This window comes from Phodopus roborovskii, unplaced genomic scaffold, assembly GCF_943737965.1.
Source record: "Phodopus roborovskii unplaced genomic scaffold, PHOROB, whole genome shotgun sequence".
In the NCBI taxonomy this organism is placed as follows: Eukaryota; Metazoa; Chordata; class Mammalia; order Rodentia; family Cricetidae; genus Phodopus; species Phodopus roborovskii.
In genome coordinates this window covers 32702151-32721890 of record NW_026126470.1, presented here as the reverse complement: position 1 = coordinate 32721890, position 19740 = coordinate 32702151, and the positions used below count along the sequence as shown (strand labels likewise).

Genomic DNA, 19740 nt, shown 5'->3' with positions numbered 1-19740 from the left:
AGCAGGACATGGTGGAGGAGAGGTAAAAGCCACGAGCTACACAGCATCACATAGAGTGATAGAAATGGGTTAATTTAAGTTATAAGAGCTAGTTAGAAACAGGCCTAAGCTGAGGCAGAACTTTCATAATTGATAAGTCTCTGTCATTATTTGGGAGCTGGCTGGTAGGACAGAGGAAGATTCATGACTGCCTGACACATGCATAGCTCAGACATGGTGTTATTCTTTTCCTTAGGCCTTGGGCCTCAGAATCTCTCAAAGACAATAAAGGAACAAACAAATAAATAAATAAAATTGAGAGTTGGTCAGAGCCAACCCTGAAGGATCCAGATCTAAGGAGGTGTACATTGGAGCTTGGCATCTGCAGCATAAGATGCCCCCTAGTGGTTGTGATGTGTACCCTTTGGAGAACTATCTGAGGCTCCCTCACACAAGGATCACCATCCAGTCCTTGGCCAGCCACACTGTTTCAGGAGTTCAGACACTTAACCCAGGCCACCTGACTGGTCCTCTTAGATGCAGCCCACTCCATGCAGAGACTACCACTAGATCCTCCAATGGCGGATTTCATGGATAAAAAGATAAAAGGGTCATGTGGAGAGTCTGGACGCCTCCCCAGAAACCCCAAAGTAGTCTGTTCTCATGAAGGCTTTACACACGATTACTTCCATTTAATATGAGATTGTTGTTCAGAACAATTAGCATTAAAATCATCTCATCCTCCATTTCCAACCACTCAAAGATGATTTGCCCAAGGCCACACTGTCAGCAGGAGGGGACTTGGGAACACAGGTCCCATGCCAGTCTTCACATCTATGAAGTCTGTCCACAGTGCCTAGGACAAAGGGGCTCTTGAGCCAGTCCTGGCTCTACAATAGAGTGAGAGTGGCCTGGGGCTTGTGCTTCAATTGATATAAACCTCTGCATTGAAGCAACCACGAGGGCCTCACAGGACATGAGCTGCATGAATAGCTATCTTATGAAGTCTTCTGCCTGGGGTCTGACAGACACTTGGTAACCCCTGTTTCTTCAGGAGACTTTAAGAGCTCAGGATTCCCCATTTGCTGCCCCCACACACCATTGTTAACAAACTGGAGCTGAGCACATGTTCCACAGGGTGGGTGAACAATCTTTTCTGGATTGTTCTGATCTAGACAGGTCTATGACTCCTGTGGGTGCACTGTAGTTTAGGCCTAAGCCACTGAGCCAGACAGTGGTCCCCAGTAGCAGGTCCAGCACAGGTGACTCCATCTTCTTTGCTGAAGTGCATAATACCTGCCTGTCTCCCTCATACAGCCCTTTTCTGAATCCACCTGTGTATGTAGTAAGGTATTTTCTCCTGAGGCTGGTCTTGTCCTGCCACCGCGCCAGCCCCAAATAACACACCAAGACTCTAGACAGAACAGAGGAGATGATGGGAGATGTCATTCTGTAAATATGTTTCTCATACTGGTTAATGAATAAAGTGCTGTTGGCCAATAGGAAAGGAAGATAGGAGGGACTAGGAGACGAGGAGGAAAGAGGAAGTAGTAAGGAGGAGTCAGGATGGAGAGACGAGAGAGAACAGAACCATCAGCCCTCTCTCTCGGGTAAGATAAGACCACGTGGAAATACATAGAAATGGGTTAATACTTAAGACAGAGCTAGCCGATAAGAAACAAGTAACTGGTCAACAGCATTATATCAAATACAGAGTCTCAGTGTGTTGTTTGGGGGCTGGCACGGCGGCGGGACAAGACCGGCGGCAGGAGTGAAAAACCTTACTCCTTACACACCTGCCTCTGGAACTGCCCCAGGTAGATCCCCCCTGCCTGCCCTCTTCTATAGCAATATTTCTTTGGATTGATCCAAGCACACATACTGGACATGACCCAAGCCTGTCTTGGGACGGCTCCAATTTTGTAAGCACAACATTCCAGCATTTTCCCCTGGACATCCTGCAGGGGTTGGCTATCCACAGGACACTTGATCATGTACCAGTTGATAATGTCTCCTGGACATTATCAACTCGTCCTGGATGAGAGGACAGCAGTACTCTCAGCTTTGGGTGAGCATTTCTACCATTTGAAGGTTTAGTGTAACTTATAGGCCTCGTCTTCATATGATCCTGAGGGATTAATTATATGTATGTTTCCCTTTAATGCCACCCTCATCAACATTTCTAAGCAAATCTCCATAATCTACAGGGCTCACATTCTGTTAACATTAAAGAAAAGAAACAAAACAGAAATTAAACAAAACAGTAACAAACCTGAGCTGGAACTATGGTTCACTTGGTAAAGGGCAGGAACATGAGGCTCTGAGGTTGATTCCCCGGAACTATTGTAAAAAGCCAGATATAGTGGCACATGCCTATAATCTCAGCACTAGGGAGGTGGAGACAAGGGTCCCCTGAGGTTTGCTGGCTAATCAACCTAACTTAATTGGAGAGTTTCAGGTTCACTGAAAGTCTAAAAAAAATAAGGTGAAAAGTAACTGAGGAAAGACACCTAATACAACCTCTTGGTCTCTATTCATTTATGTGATGCTCAGCACCCAACACTTATACACATGTACACACACACACACACACACACACACACACACAGAGAGAGAGAGAGAGAGAGAGAGAGAGAGAGAGAGAGAGAGAGAGAGAGAGAGACAAAAAAACCTAACATATCTTAAAGGAAGTTACCCTAAGCTGCAAACATGCCTAGAAACTTCATCTCATTAGCTATGTGATTCTTAGCAGCTAGCATCCAGCATAACACAGGAACCCTGTGTGTGTCCCTTTAATAACCAGTTTTCACAGCCCCATCACCTCATCTGATTAACTTGAACAGACTTGCCTTACCTTGGCCAAGGCAGCATAAGCAAGTCCGAGAATTCCATTCCACTTAATCCCAGGCAAAAAGAAATTCTCAGATTCAAAAATGGTGGCAACGTTGACCAGAAAAGAGCTGTTGAAGCCTTTGGGGATGGTGACAATGTCCTGACCAACGATGCCAGTCCAGCTTCCCTGTGTGTACTTCACAGTGACATCAAAGCCCTTGGGGTGGTATGTACTGGATCTGCAGAAGAAAGAAATGTCCGTAGTATTCTGTCTGTAGGCTTGTGCTCTTTGGATTACAACTGTGGTACAGCTGGTCATCAGAGTTAGCGGTCCTGTATAGTCTACAGGAAATGATGCATGGTAGAAAGAGGTGTTCCTGTTGAACAAGACACCATTATACACAAGACATAAGCATGGGCAATCTGGGAACCATGGCCATGCCATGTAGAAGGGATGTCATGAGGTTGGCATGCAACCCTGGAGTTGAATTCTTCCCCCATGTTTAAGTAAAACCCCTGAGTCAGGTGCTTCATCTAGCCACTTCGTTTTTCTGAAGGACCCCAGATCTGGGCACACCTTGGGTCTCAGATTTGCTCACCTTATAATCTCGGTAGCAGGTACCAAGCTGTGGTGCCATATCAAGGGAATGGCCATAGATGTGTGTGGCTGTGCCCCAATAAAACCTTATTTATCAAACCAGCATCCAGTTAGATTTGGCCCACTGTTTACAACTGTGGACCCTTTGAGCTAAGTAGCTGTCTTCCCTCATCACTTCCCCAAGCTGGGCTTTGAATGGTGTTTTATTTTCATCTCATCTAGGCTTCAGCATGTTCCTTAGAATAAGAACCTGACCCAGCACCATACCACACAACATGTTTTTGAGCTTCCTGCTGCTGCCTTACATGGATAGTTCTGGTTAGTTCCATGCCATTTGCAGAGATTGAAAAGGCAGTAGGAATTATAGTACCACATTCTACATACGGGCTCACTCACTCGCTAGCTGTATTATTCTGGTACAAGCTATTGAGTTGTGTGCTTCAGTCCCCTAATATTCCAGGGTAAGCCAGGATTGTACCTCCTGAGACTACCTATGTAGACTGGAAAGGTTAATCTGCGATGAATTTAGAACAAAATCCTGGCTCCCAACCAGTCTGCAACAAAACATCTACAATTAGTGTAATTATCAAAGGGCTTCCTGGCTTTCTCCAATCTGTGAGCTACCATTAGAAAACTCAAGGTTGTCCTAGAAAATATACCTATAGGATGACACCACTGGGCACCCTAAACTTAAAGTCCTGACTGCCTCTTAAAAGGGGGACAACCATTCCTGATATGGAAGATAATTCGACAATGCAGGAAGGGGCAGAAGGTATTGTTTCAGGTCCCTGGTCAGCAGGCTTCTAAACAGTCCAGGGCTGTGTTCCAGACCAGCACTATCCACCAGAACCTGCTCTGGTGATGGTGCTGTTCCGCGTCTCTCTTGCCCATTATGGAAGCCACAGGCAGCTACTGGAATGTGATGGTGCCCAAATGCTGAACTTTCATTTCCTTTCATTGAGCACTAATTAATTTAAACAGCTCCACACGATCAGTGGCCAGCCCCATGGAAAGCATTTTCTGAGAGAATGTAGGAAAGCTCTAATTGTAAGCTCACCCTCTTTGGGGCTCCTTTACTGGATCTGAAAGAGTAAGGGGGGGCCCTGGGAGGCATCATGAGCAGCCCTGAAGGTTATTAGTCTATCTCCAGCACTTTAAAGTGAACTCCGCATCTTCATTTGATAACATCCTACTTTTCCTGACGCCGGGTCTCTGCTCTCCCTTGCTTTCCACATTAGTCACATCAAGAGAAAACCCTGGATGGGCTTCTTACTTGCAAGGCCCCCATTCCAGATGCTCAGGCGTGGCAAACAGTCAGAGATGTGGGTGGCCAGGAATGAGTCTGCTCACAGCACAAAAAAAAAAAAAAAAAAAAAAAAAAAAACCACTTTGAAAAAGATTTGGAAGACATTCTGCCTCTGATCAGAGTTCAGGGAAAAGCAGGACTAAAAGAAAGATCACTTGAAGCCAAGAACAGAACTTCAGGCCATCTTGTTTCAAGAAAAAGCCACCATTGTTTCCAGAGAGCGTGGAGAGGCAGAGTTGCTGAATGCCAAGGCATGTCCTTGGGTCAGCTCCGGTTCTCCCCACCCAGGGAATGCCAAGGCTCCTGCAGGCTTCTCCACACAACTTCTGTGCACATTACAGAGTTTGGCATCAGTGGTCTTGGTGATTTGGACCTTGTGACTTGTCAGTGATTTCAGAAGTGACTAGAGCTGAATGGAAGGGAGCCTTGAGCCTGGCTTGGTGGTTCAAGCCCTCTGGCTCCAAAGAAGCCAGCTCCTTATGGACAGGTAAACCACAGACAGTCTCGAAAAGTTATCTGAGCAAAAAAAAAAAAAAAAGAATTGTCACCTACTGCATAGGAAGACATCTGTGTGTCTGTCCCTCTGACCTCCTTAAAGATATCACCAGGTGGTCCTTTGGTTCTCTAATCTCACCTATAGGCATCTTTAAATAAAATTAGTTGATTCATTGCTTCAGTGTTTCTGTGGGTTTCATGCCAGATGGAGTGCAGGAATGAGGCAACATTAATAGACAAGCATGCTTAGGCTCCTGAATGACAGAGGGTTAAATGAGGTACACATTTGGTCTTTTACCAAGCCGGATTGTTGGAGGCCATTTTATTGGCCTAAAGGAAAATGCATTTGAAAAAAAAAAAAAAAAAAAAAAAAAAGTACCTCTTTCCCTTTTGCTGCATAGTTATACACCAGGGCGTCCAACAACTGCAAAGAGGGCTAACGATGGGGACAAGTCACACAAATGACTCACAGTGGTCCATCGTCTTCCATAAATCAAAGTGATCTTCTCAAAGAACCCTGCGCCAAATCTCCAATTACTGCACATGCTTCGGGAAGTACAAAACCCGAACATCTGAAAGGCTGGGGGCTTGAATCAGAGGCTTCCATGCCCAACCCGAAGCCTTATGATAACAAAGAAATCAGAGGGCCACATCGATACTCAAACATTGCAGGGCAGGGGCCCACATCTCCACAAAGGCACCTTTGTCAGGGATCCAGAAGGAAAGAGACCGTTGTCTGGCTTCCATCAGATACAGCGGTTGGAAAAAACCTCACCATGGCCAACACCGGCAAAAGTGCTAGACAAATGATAATTTACACGGAGGGCAAATACTCTAAGCGCAAACAAGGTTTCCCTAATCTCAACAGTCCTCGCTGGGGAGAAGGCAGAAAAGGCAAAAACAGAGCGCAGAGGGAAGTCTTGCTTTTCCTAGCAGGGGATAGAGATCTGAGGTAGCAGGGCTGAGGGGGTGTCTATCCTTTTGTGGCCTAGCAGGAAGGAAGGCTGAAGGATCACAGCAACAGTGGAAAGACCGAGAGCTCCTATTGACTCGGATGAAGGCAGGCCTGAGAAGCCCAGCTCACTGCACAGGGTAAAGGCGAATTTCCGTGGCTCACCTCCCACACACCTGGCCAGAGGCACGAAGTTCAACATGAAGGAGGAAGGCAGAGTAGCAGAAGCAGCAGCAGCAGCAGCAGAGATGGTGTGTGTGTGTGTGTGTGTGTGTGTGTGTGTGTGTGTGAGAGAGAGAGAGAGAGAGAGAGAGAGAGACAGAGAGAGAGAGAGTGAGTCCTGCTGGAGCCTGAGTGAACTCAGAACACCCTAACAGTAAACACAGCAGGAGGTCTGTGAGAAAGCAGTCATGCTGTCTGAAGTTGACTAGTAACACTGAGTGGTAGAGTACACAACATCAGCAACAGTGACTTTTTTTTTTAACCCTGGCACATTAAAAAAAAAAAACCTGCATAGTAGGATGCCTGGGTGGGTGCGCTTTGGCCCTGCTGGAGCTGAAAATGAAGCCCCCAAACAAGGGGCTGCCAGATAGTTGCCTCCTGGCTGGACATTGCCTTTACACTGCACCATATGGCCCCTACATGTCCTCATGATCCTGACTCACGCCAGCTCCAGCTTTATGGCTTCCTTCCTATGAACCTTACCCCAACAGATGTGAGATAAGCAAAGAATTACCGCACTGCTGGGAGGGTGGGCAGTTTACCTGCTTTCGGATTTGTGACGTGGGACTTCCTGGTCTGCAAGGGGAATGGATCTTGGAATGGAAGGTGCTGCCCTGTTTTGGACTACTGATAGCTCAGTGCCAAGAATGGTACAATCCTAGAAGAGGCAGGGCATCTCCTTTTAAAAAAATCTAGAACCGCCCACCTGCCACAGAGCTTCCTCAAGTCCCCTATATGCACGTGGGTGGAAAGCTATTTGCACGAGCCAGGGGGAACCTCCCTTTCTCATTCACCCTAAATATCATGCATTGGACCATCAACTAATTAACTCATGATCATTAACTAATACATGAATGGAAGGCAGTTGACACTGTATTTTTCAGCTCACGAAGATTCTTCTTCATTTTAGAAAATCCCATCAACTACCCAAGATAAGCAGGTAACTGGTCTAAGCCAGTTTGCCCAAATGGCCTATACTAGGTCTGTGTCACAACTGTCCCACATCCACACTGGTGTGCGGCCTCCAGCATCCACTCTATGCCTCTCATTGGACATGCTCATATGGTGTCCTGTGTACTTTACTCCTGCCCCCTGATTCCTGTCCCTAAGGCTTGATGGAGTGTCCCCCCCCCCAAATACTTGAGATCAGAAGTATTTCAGATTAAGTTTTTCTGAAATGTTTGCATATACATAACGAGATGCCTGGGGAAAGGGGATCCATACCTAAAAATGAAACTTCATTTCTTTCTCTCTGTCTCTCATACACACGCACACACACACACACACACACACACACACACACACACACACCTGATAAACGTGGCCTGAGAAGGTCACTGCATGCAGTAGTTTTGTTAAATTTGTGTTGTGACTGGCCTGAGGTCAGTAGCAGAATCTACTATTTACAGGATCAAGTGGCTACTCAAAGCATTTTAGGAGTATTCTAGGTTTTTTTGGATCAGATATGTATGCAATATCTCAGACTTGTAAGAATTATGATGTGGTAGCTATAAGGTCTTTGATGTCATGTAGGAACATTTGTTGCAAGATGCCATTGCATGGGCTAAGGCGGAATTCAGTAAAACTCCTTTATCTCCCAGGGTTAAATATGAGAGGTCTGTCCTACTCCAGGGCAGCAGTCCAGACAGTGTGATGGGAGTGGGTGGGGTGGAGTGGGAGAGGCCTGGGTGAACCACCAGTTTTACCAGGACAAAACAGCAAAACCTCCAGAACCCAACCTGTTGGCACACACATAACCCAACCCCACTGGCACACACACAGAGACTCCACCCACTTCACACACATGCTCACAGTATAACAATAACTTTTGGGCATGTCTTAATTATCTTGGGTACAAAACAATCACTGGCCAGGTGTCATGCCTGGATATCAATCTGACATTTTATCGCTACGTGGAGCCATACAGAGGCGCTGTGTTTCTTGAGGGAGGGACTGGAGCTATTGTACTGAGGTGCCACCTGGCACAGGTCGCCACGGCCCTCTCTTCAGCTGTGTAAACAGCAGACCCTGACATTCCTGGCACCTGATTGGAGCCTGATATGCTATGGGTGGGACACGTGGGTAGGCTTGCTCTGCAACTGCTTTCCCACACTCTGAAACGCAGCTCTTGTGTAACCAAGGAACATATTACACTTGAATTTCCATAAGGCACATTTCCCCAAGGCTATCAGGGGAAGCTGATACAGATTGCCTGGAAGAAGAAGCGTGCATATTTTTTGTGTGTGTATATTCATTTACACATACGTGCACACATGTATAGATATACAAACATGCAACCATGTACACTGCTCCCTTGTAATGAGATAGATGGTTCTTCTGGCTGTTTTGTTCTAATACATTCTAAAAGATGCAATCCAGGACACACCTCCAAGGCCAGCCACTGAAGCTGTGGATAGACCACTCACCTCTCTGAGTCAAAGTAGGAGTCTATGTAGGAATGAGGAGCACCCGCCACAGCGAAGTTACTGCTTCCGGTATCCACAAGAATCTGTAGCTTTTGTTTTTTAAGGAGAAAAGAAATGGAAAGTTTCTAGTTATTTGAAGAAGTCCCAAGCACAGCCATTTGTTGATTGGCAAAAACCCACTGATTGAGGGAGAAATGTTGTTAGAAAATGACATATAAAATTATATGAAAACCCCGACACAGCTCAGAAGGACGCTGCTACAGTTCAGCCTATTGGGATTTGCCTCAGGTTATTGGGGTGGAGGGATTTTGGGTCGCTAATACTTGCTAACACAGCTAGTTCCTTAGTCACTCATGGGATTTTACTCAGGTTCATCCCTGCCTGGCTGAGAAATTCTTGCTTGTCCAACTATTTCTTAGAGCATCAGATCCACCATGGTCTCTGTTCCCCAGGGACCTCCCTCAATGTTAGTTTTTCCTCCATCATCTTCCTGCTGAGTCCCAGAAGACTCTTATCACAGCTTCTCCTTACTAGAATCTGTTTTCATTTCATGGGTGTTTTGCCTGGAAGTATGTAAATGCATCGCATGTGTGCATACTGCCTATGGAGTTAAGAAGAGGGTATCAGAGGCCCTGGAACTGGAGATACAGATGGTTGGGAACTGCATTGTGGGTGCTGGGAACTGAACCTGGGTTCTCTGCAAGAGCAGTCAGTGCTGTTAACTGCTGAGTGTTGGTTCCAGCGAACAGGCCGTCTCTTTTTCAGTTTTAGTAAAGTCTAAGTTTGGAGTAACGAAGAGACTGTGGTAGTGTATGTCTGCAATCCCAGGACTACAGAGGCCAGAGAGGGAGGATGGTGGATTGGAAGCTATCCTGGGCTACACAGTGAAATCCTGTCTCTAGCAAACAAAAGCTCAAACCAGAGGTCTGATGGTGAGTTTAGGCTTGAGCACCCAAGCCAAGACAGTCCTAAACCCCCGATTATCCCTACATGTCCCATGTGTTCTCTTTGCCCTCTTCCCTGGGAGATGCTGGTCTTTGTCTTCTATTGGAACAGGTGAGCTTCATCTGTTCTTCAACATTCTGTAAGCATGCAGTTTTCTTCTATTTTGGCTCAGCTGCTTTTGGGATTCGTACATGCCTTGAACTATCTGCTCTTTTCTTTATACCACTAAGCTGGTCATCACTTTCCTCTGCTTCTTCTGCTGGGCAGTTGGGATACCTCTAGCTTCAGGCTATTAGACAAGGCTGTCTGGACTGACCACCCTTTGAGCTTCCATCCCTGTCCCTGCAAGCACCACCAACTTCTTTTCCTCATTCCTGCTCCCATGGCACTACTGGTCATGTCTATCCTGATAGCTATGGAAATATTGGAAAGATGTTCTATAATATCCACTGAGTTCAAGGACCCTCTGTAAATATAAAAAATCCACAAAGGCTCAACTCCTGACATAAAATGCTGTACAACTGGGACCTACACACACCTTTTCATATACTTTATTTATTTACATCTGTCTGTCCGTCTGTCTGTCTATCATCTATCTATCAACAGGGTCTCACTTATGTAGCCCTGACTGGCCTGGAAACTCACTCACTATGTAAACCAGGTTGGTCTCAAACTCACAGAAATCCATCTGCCTCTGCCTCCTGAACGCTGAGATAAAAGGCATCTACCACCATACCTGGCCTCAAATACATGAAATGACCTCTGGCTTATTTACAGTATCTAGCACAATGTAAGTTCTATGAACCTGGAGTACCTTGATTCAGTTAGGCTAGCTGAGTAATCAGCTCCGGGGATTGCTTGTTTCTATTACCCACCTTCCAAGGGCTGTAGTTATAAATATGTACTACTGTGCCCAGATTTTTATGTGGGTGTGACAGATCCAAACTTAGGTCCTCATGTCTGCATGGGAGTTTATCAACCTAGACATCTTCTTAAAAAAAAAAAAATGTGTGTGTGTGTGTGTGTGTGTGTGTGTGCGCGCACGCGCACACACATGCATGGATCCCCTGGAGCTGACATGCGTGCTAGGAACCAAATTTAGGTCCTCGGATGAACAGTGAGTACTCTTAACTGCTAAGCCAATATATCACACCATGTAGATTTCTAGATATATATATATATATATATATATATATATATATATATATTGTGTGTGTGTGTGTGTGTGTATACATACACTTTGTTTTGGTTTGAATAGGAATGGCCCCTGTAAATTCATAGACTTGAATGCTTGGTCACTAGGGAGTGGTGCTAATTGACAGGGATTAGGAGGAATGGCCTTGTTGGAGTAGGTGTGGCCTTGTTGAAGGAAGTGTGTCACTGTAGGAGGGCTTTGGAGTTTCAAGTGCTCAAGTCAAGCCTGGTCTCTATTTCTCTCTCTGCCTGGGGCCTGTAGATCCAATGCAGAGCTATCAGCTACTCTCTAGAATGTCTGCCTGCATGCCACCATGCTTTCTTCCATGATGACAATGGACTAAACACCTTAAATTAGCCAGCCCTAATTAAATACTTTCTTCTATAAGAGTTGCTATGGTCATGTGTGCCTTCACAACAACAGAGCACTGACTAAGACAGACACACTTCCTTGTGAGGTTTGCTTCTCTCCCCCGTCATGTGGGTACCAGGGAGTGAATTCAGGCTGTCGTGCTTGGCGGCAGGAACTGTGGCCACTGCAGAGAGCCTTCTTACTGGCTCAGAGGTTTGCTTTTGAAAACTGTATTTCCCACAATGGCTGAGGCATCCCACAAGGAAGTAAGTTCATCACCTCCTGCCCCAGGTCCAAACTCTGTTCACCCAGCTCTGTGCTGTGTCCTGAGGTCCTCTCAGGGGAGCTCAGCCTGCACCCCAGGGTGGGCGTCATCTTCTCCAGGCAGTTCCACATTCTCAGATGCCTCACCAAAGTCTTCACACTGGAAGGGTGGCTTGCTTGGGTTTTGTAGACTTGGGTGACTTTTGTGGAGTCCTCACTTTATGGATGTTTTTCCAGTGTCTTTCAACACCCAGTACCTGATGAGAAATCCAAGGCCTCTCTTACTTTCCCTAATTACACGGTGATTTTCTTTTCCTCTTTGGATGCCTGAAAAATCCTTCCCTTACCTGAAAAGCTCCATGGTGTCATTGATGCATCTTAATACTACAGACAGGTTTGTTTCAATTCTCCTAAGCCATGGGGCTTAAATTTCCACCAGCTGCCATAACAACTTTCCAGAAACTGGGTGGCATTAAACAGCACGCACTCATTCTTACATTGCTGGAACCCAGACAACCAAAGTCAGGTATAGACACGCTCCCCTGAGAAGGGTCCTTCCTGCCTCTTTGACCTCTGCTCAATACCCCGAAACCTCAGGCTGTTAGAAAAATGTTTTCCAGGTCTCCCATCCACTTTTCTATGACAGTTGCCATGACTTGCTTTAGACACCTGCCACTAGATCACATTGTCTATCTTCAAGGTGGCTGTTTTGAGTCCACTCACTGTCTGTAGAACTGGCTTCTGTGAGCCATTCTTTGCAAGATTAAGGGTAACACAGGAGCAAAAATCAAGTGCATGGTGCATGTGGAAGAAGGGAGGCCCCATCATGGGAAGGGGCTTTGAAATAAAGCCCGCTCAGTACCAAGACTACTTGTTACCATCTAGGGGTCTTGACCTGGTTTTTCTCTATTAGTTAAGAAATTTAAAGGCAGGGGAAAATCTCAAGCACAATAGGTAGCAGTTGGGGAAATCTCAGACACAGCAGACAGAATCAGTTGGTAAAGGAAGGCTTTTATTAGGGATGAAGAAACACAGAGTGAGGGATGAAGAAACACAGAGTGACTCGCTACAGAGGGAGACTTGGGAGCCCAGAATCTTTTTTTCCTTGAAGGTTGGTGAGGGGAGGAAAGTCTTCCTCTCCTGATTTAGAGTTGGTCGGTTTGAACAAAGACAGAAGGCTGATAGCCTCACAACTTTGAGGTAAGCATGTTCCAATCTGGCCTTGAACTTGTCAGAAGTGTTTTTTGGCAGAGGGGCTCTACTGGTATGAGAAAAAGCCCTCGGTTAGGCCTTTGTTTCCAGTCAAAAGCATGAGGAAGAAGCCAGAAGTTTGTCATTTGTATTTCTATTTGTAGGTCCTCTCCCTCTCTGGTTGTCCATCAGGGATCTGTTTTAAGCCCCTCACTCTGACTGACCAGCAGACACCATCAGCTGATACCATGTAACCAACAGACCTAAGTGCTCCTGGTTGCTGGACAGGAGATGTGGCTTAAAGTTGCTTGGGTAGATGAAGGGATACAGAGCTGAAGGACTGAGAGAAAGCAACAGAGACCCTGAGCACTTGGGATTGTCTTCTGACACAACCAATGAGTGTCAGACCTCTGGAAGAGGACAGGCTGTCCGGCAAAAGACAAATCACCTAAAACCAGTAACCAGATCATTAAAAGTTATAGACAATAAAACCACAGATTCTTGAACACGAATGGCTGTCTCCCACGATCATTGTTAGGCCACAGCACAAATGTCTCTGGGGTCTCACTGGCAACCATGCACCTGACAGCAAGCAGGAAGCCCGTGAAATGCCAGCCTGCTCTTACTCTGTGCTGCCAGGCAGACTGGCATTTCATATTCACCCCGACTACTCCTTCATGTCTAGGCTCAGGCGGGGCAGCAGCAGGATCATTGTCTTCCACACAATGGTCCCAGTGATGGGGGCTTTCTCCCTTGACATTCCACCCTTTCTCCAGGGTCAGGAATTCCTCCTAGCCTCCGCAGGCTCCCATGAACACGGCTCTTTCATGCCCTCATCCTTGCTCTCTGTCCTCCTTTTGTAGGAGCTGAGAACGCAAGTCGAGACAAAACCAACCCAAGCAAAACCTTGTGTGACTCCAACTGCCCAGGCCTTCTGTGCTACCTTGTTTTCTTAGCAAGTTTAGTACAAGCCTGCTCAATTCAGAGGTAGGGCCCCACAAGCACACCCCTCTCTTAGCTTATTCCTGGAATATGCCTCAGGAGAAGAGAGATTGCTCCAAATAGTTAAGTATTACGTCTTGGATGTAAAATGTCCCCCATAGGTTCATGTGCCTAAAACTTGGATCCCATCTGGCGGTACTATCTTAAGAAGCTCACTGGGTGGCCTAGGTCAATGGGGGCCTTGAGAGTTTATAGCATAGCCCAACTTCTGGCTTGAGTTTTCTGCTTCTACAGCCATGTGTCTAGCTGCCACATGTTCCCACCAACATGGATCAATCAACTCCAGTCTCCAGGCCTCTCTGCTGGACACACACACACACACACACACACACACACCAGACACCAGGAAAGTCCACCAATACCTCACTGCTCCATGCTAATGCGCACTTTAAACCTTTGCTCATGTGGTTTCCAGACAGCACCAAAACCCATGATGGTTCAGAAGTATTCCACTGTCGTCCTGCCTGTCCGTCACAGGAGTCCCTTCCCCTAACATTTCATGGTAAGGATTCTGTACCCATTGTTACCACACTGAAATCTAAATTTTACAGGTGACAGCCCCAGTGTAGGGTACCCTCCCTGACACAGGGTCCACATGAGGGCCAGGAGAAGCAAGCAGGAGATCGACTCAAACAAATTTCACCTTACACTCCAGTCTGGACCCCTTATCCATTCCATGTATTGAGACTAAGCCCCTGGTGTACTTGCATTAGGAACAGGGCCTTCAGTGGGCGAGTGAGTGAGTGGTGAGCCCACAAAAGGGAGCCTCACAAATGGGATTAGTGTTGTTAAAAAGTACTCAGAGAACATCTCCCCTTCTTCTCAAGAAAGTAATGCCTCTGCAACCAATAACCAGACACACTGACCTTGGTTGAACTTCCCAAACATAAGAAATGAATGTATGCTGCTAAGAAGCACCCAGAATAGGTATTTGTTATTGTAGCCTCAGATGAGAACAAATGTCCCTTAACCAGGAGACCAGAATGGAAAAAATAAGGACAGTTATGAGAACCATGTGACGAGCCACAGGCCTGCCTCGTGCTGCAAACCAGCATGCATTTTCCTGCCTGCACCTCTTCTAATCTTCAGTGATGCATTGGGCAATAACCCCGCAGAGAGCCATTTGCTAATTGCTGCAATAAGGTAAAATGTGGCATTAAAGGGAAAAACTGGGTGATTCATCCAATTAGCGATGAGCCCAAGATTTCTCAGATACCACTGTCTCTTCCCCAGCAGGTTAATAGATACGAAAAGCAGCAGATAATTTAAATAATGGCTCATTTAACACAATGGTTCCTAATTGCATTATACTAGCCCATCTGCTGGAGTCTGCCAGCCAACCCAGCCCACAGCACCCACCTGGCCTTCCTGCCCTGACACTGGGGCTGTTTGCCCACATTCACTTATGGGGGGGCCGATTATAGGTGCTGATTTTCTTATTTGGGTTCTTCCAAGGTTCCCATTATTTAAACACTTAAGTCCCATAGACTTAAACGTATCTTTATAAAGAGAGCAAAAATAATTGTCATGTACCATTTTGCCACAACCCCAGATTATTATTATTTTAATAAACAGGGGGTGGGGGTGGAAATCATTTTCAAAGAGCGCCACTTAACATAAACAGATGTTGCTGAACTTGGCTGGGAGGAGGCTGGTTACACAATTTATTCCGGCTATGTCACACATGCTTGGGTTTTGCTCTGGTGGCACTGGGTCCCTACTAGAAAGACACATGTTGAGGGACATGCAGGTCCCCAGCTGCCACCAACCGCCATGTGGGTGGGGGCTCAGCTGCAGCATCTGTGTCTGGGTCCCACTTGCCCGAGGAATGTCTGGTATCAGCAGGCGAAGAGGCTGGAAGAGAGCAGCACTTGGTGAAGAAGGCACTTACTCTCAGAACCCAAGGAGTCACCTGAAGCCTGAACCCCAAGGCCCACCTTCCCACCTTAGCCCTGGAGCTGCTGCTAGCCTTGCAGAGGAGCAGAGACCTCCACCCCCTCTTGCCAGTGGTCAGGGAGCTAAGGGAGTCTGGAAATGTTGGAAACATTGAATGCACCCTGGTTATTCAGAGTACAAAAGCCGAATTTCTAGGGTAGAGAAAGAATCTATACCAAACCCTCAGCCAATGCCTTGGTGCACGTTGGCAATCAGTCTGCTTTGAAGGATCCACTGATTGACAGATTCAAGTTCATTTTACAACTCTGGACTCAATGCATACCTTGCAAGTGTTCTCTTAAAACAAAACAAAACAAAAAATGATTTAGGGGCTATTGGGCCTGGATTTGAACCCCAGATTAACCTGCTACTGGCAGTGTAATCTTAGAGGTCTAAACACCCTCTCCAAGCTTGCCATGCAAAGATCACATGAATGCCACATCTATAGAAGTACCTTGTTGAACTTTGGTTTCTTGAAGACATTGAATTATGGTGTGAGGAATTCCTACAGAACTGACCTCACTGCCCAGCCCAAACTGTATCACGGTGAAAGGTGGGGTTATAATGACTTCGCTAAGATAAATGGTAAATGGTGTTTATTGGGGAACAATTACACAGAAAAATACAAAGAACCATTGGAGCGTTTCCCTGGCCTTCCTACCGGATCGGCTGACCCACCAGAAGAGAGGACTGGAGGAAAGCCACGCCTCCAGCTTCCCTTTTTCTGCTTCCTTTCACCTGAAGCCTCCCACAAGGGGTGTCCAAACAGGGTAAAACCCAACAGGTGGCTATACAGCAGTGTGTATACGCTAAATACCACTGAAGAGTACATTTAAATGGATACGTTGGATAATGTGTAAATTTCACCCCAAATCAGTTTTTAAAATATATAAAAATAAAAACACAAAATAAGTGAAAAATAAGTTTAAAAGACTCTTCTCTACTGAGGGGCATCCAGGTCCACTGGATAACTAGAACCTATGAAAAGTCTCTCCCATGAGTGGGAGCAGAGTACATTCATTTTCCATGGATGGCAAGTTACATAAGACCCACCCCTGCTTTAGAGAACCCGTGATGGCTAATTTTGGCTGCCAACTTGGAAGGGGAAACCTCAATTAGACAATTGCTTCCATTATAATGGCCTGTGGATATCTATGGGACATTTCATAATTAATGTAGGAGAGCCCAGCCACTGTGAGTATTACCCTCCCTAGGCAGGTAGGCCTGAGTTATATATTGAAGACAGCTGAGCAAGCCAGGGGGAACCAGCCAATAAGCTCCTTCCTCCATTGTTCCTATGTCTGCCCTTACTTGAGGTCCTGCCCTGACTTCCCTCTAATGCAAGTGGTTCTCAACCTTCCTAATGTTGCGACCCTTTAATACAGTTCCTCACATTGTGGTGACCCCCAATCATAAATTATTTGTTTCTGTCGTGTGTAATATAAATATCTGAAATGAAGCATATCGGATAGATATGTAACCTCTAACCCCTGTGTGGGTCAGGACCCACAGGTTGAGAACCAGTCATTGCTCTAATGGATTATAAACTGTAGGATGAAGTAAAATTTTCCTTTCACAAGTTGCTTTTAGTAAGTGTTTTTTGTTGTTGCTGTTGTTTTTTTGTTTGTTTGTTTGTTTTAACACAGTACCAGAGGAGCAAAGTAGAAAAGATCAACAGGACTGGAAACTCTTTCCATCCTCAGAGATGGGTCTTGTGTGGGCTAGCCACAAATGCCTAGGTGGAGACTATGACAGCCTTCCCTACACAAAGAAATAGATAGCAGCCCTATGTCTACTGTCCTTAAATGTACCCGAAGGCTCCACTCAGTGACTCAGGATGCTGAGAATGAAGATAATGGCCACAGGTTCCCTTTGCAACAGTCAAGCTCCCAAGGTCCCAGGAACATGTCATGGCAGCTCATGGCTGCCTGAGTAGGGACAGGCATTGCCAGGCAGGCTAGGTCCAAAGGTCCTTTTGCCAATGGCTCAATGTCACTCTGCCTCACGGATACAGAAAGGAAGCATGCACTGGAAGGGGAGGTGTTACAAGCAGCCTCAGGTCCACCCAGCTTCTCATATCCCTTGTGTGATGGAAATGAGTGGTGGCTGGTCTGTTTGGCCTGTCCTTCTTGCTCTTAGACAACCTTCTCTGTGGAGAGAGGACTTGAGGGCAGGAGGCTCAGCGGAAGAAAACAAAGGGCCCTCTCTCCGGAGAACCCCCCGGGGGCTGCAAAGCTTCTCTGAGCCTCTGAAGTTACACACTCAGCATCCTTTGCAGGGTATGAGCCTACTAATAAAAAAAAGAATGCAGACAGACATTGCCAGTCATGAGTCTGTCACAAGACTGGACTCCATTCACCTTGGCTAACAAAAAGCAAGGATCCATTTCCCAAAGAAAAGAAACTCCTTGCTAAACCGCCGTAAAGAAAGTATAACGAAGACAAAAGACACTCTGTCCTCAGTTTGGGGGCACTGGGGACAGACACAGTTGTTTCTTAAGCCTTTTCTTTCCAAGAAGACAACCAGCATTCCTCCTTCCCCTCCCCTGCCCTCCCACCTCCGTGCCTCTAAAAACGTATAAAGAATTCCAGGGGTTAAGGAGATGCCATTTATACCTAGAAATGACCTCCTCTGTCCACTTTCCAGGGGCTTAAACAGGCTTTCCTCCACACTGATTTCTTTGTTTCCCAGGTGTCCCTTTTACTTCAGAGCTGGTGAGGAAGACTTGGGAGACAAACTTTCCCTAGAAGGACACAGTTAACTTTCTACAGTTCCCAACACTCAAATATTGTCATGGTTTTCAGTAAATGTCACAAAAGAGAGTACACACGCCCACCTCTGCAGCAGAAGGTTTCAAGTTCCTTTAAAAATATTACACCTTGAAATTATTTTAGGGATTTGTTTTTATTACAGCGAAATACACAGAACATAAAATGTCCAGGCCGGTGCCATGGAGCATTTCCAAACTGTGGTATATGCGAGCATCATTTCCAGCTCTCTCCAGAATAGAAGGCTTAATCCTGCAAAACTGAAGTTTCACCTTCATCAAACCACCTCTCACCCACCCCACTCCTGCCAGCAGCCGACTTTAAATTTTATCTTTATGGGCATGCTGCCCTAGTGACCATGCATATGAATGGAATGCCTTTGGAGACCGGCTGCCTTCACAACGTCCTTGAGGCTTGGGGCTCACCTATCCACCTGTGGTGTAGCAAGTGTCAGAACTCCTTGTGTTCAGTTTGGTGATCTCCATAAGTTGTGGCTGAGTGCCCGTGTCGCTGTGTTGCAATGTTAGCCCTCACAATGAATGGTGTGAGGAGGTGGCACCTGTGAGCAGTAATAACTCATGATGAGATCATCTTCCCGGAGAGGGCTCTCTTGCCTTCTTCCTGCCACTCAAGGGTATGAGAAGTTAACAGGCAGTGACCTGAAAGAAAAGTCATCAGAGCCTGACCACACTGGCATCTTGATCTTGGATCTGAGCCTCCAGAACATTGAGACCTGAATTTACTTTTAGTAAGAAAACCAGTCTGTAGCATTTTGTTACAGCAGTCTGATCCAAGGCATACTGATAGACACTTCTGAGTCCACTCATCTATCTGTTAGTGGAAACCTGAATGGCCTCCACCCTTTTGCTACTGTAAAAGATACCATTGTGGACCTCGCTTTCAACTCTTTGGTGGAGTCTCAATTGCTCAATAAAATAGTGAGCAGGTCCTCATATCATAATGTTGATGGGGATCTGGGGTCCTCTTCCTAGAAGTCGCGACCTTATGTGAGGATAAAGGGCCAGCCTTCTTTTCAATTAATTTTGAATTAGCTATGAGAAGGGGAAGAGCCCAAATACATTTCACTGCATATTATACACTGGGCCACAGGTACAATTTCCAAGTTCTTTCCTCTGCCAGTCGACTCTCTCTCTTCTATTCTCTTCTCCCCCCTTACACACACACACACACACACACGCATGCACACATGCACACACACGTATGTGTGTGCGCATGCATATGTGTGTGTGTGTATTTGTGTATTGTGCAAGCCAGAGGA

General features: G+C 46.1%; 1 protein-coding gene across 1 annotated transcript in view; it reads right to left on the bottom strand.

Annotated features, from left to right (window-relative positions):
• Positions 1 to 19740, bottom strand: part of Bace2 (beta-secretase 2) — a 72305-nt gene that overhangs the window by 26636 nt on the left and 25929 nt on the right. The window contains exons 2-3 of the mRNA XM_051191960.1: positions 8811 to 8899; positions 2834 to 3050 (exon numbers count right to left, since the gene is read on the bottom strand). Coding sequence (XP_051047917.1) covers positions 2834 to 3050; positions 8811 to 8899 — 306 coding nt within the window. The remainder of the gene's footprint in view (positions 1 to 2833; positions 3051 to 8810; positions 8900 to 19740) is intronic.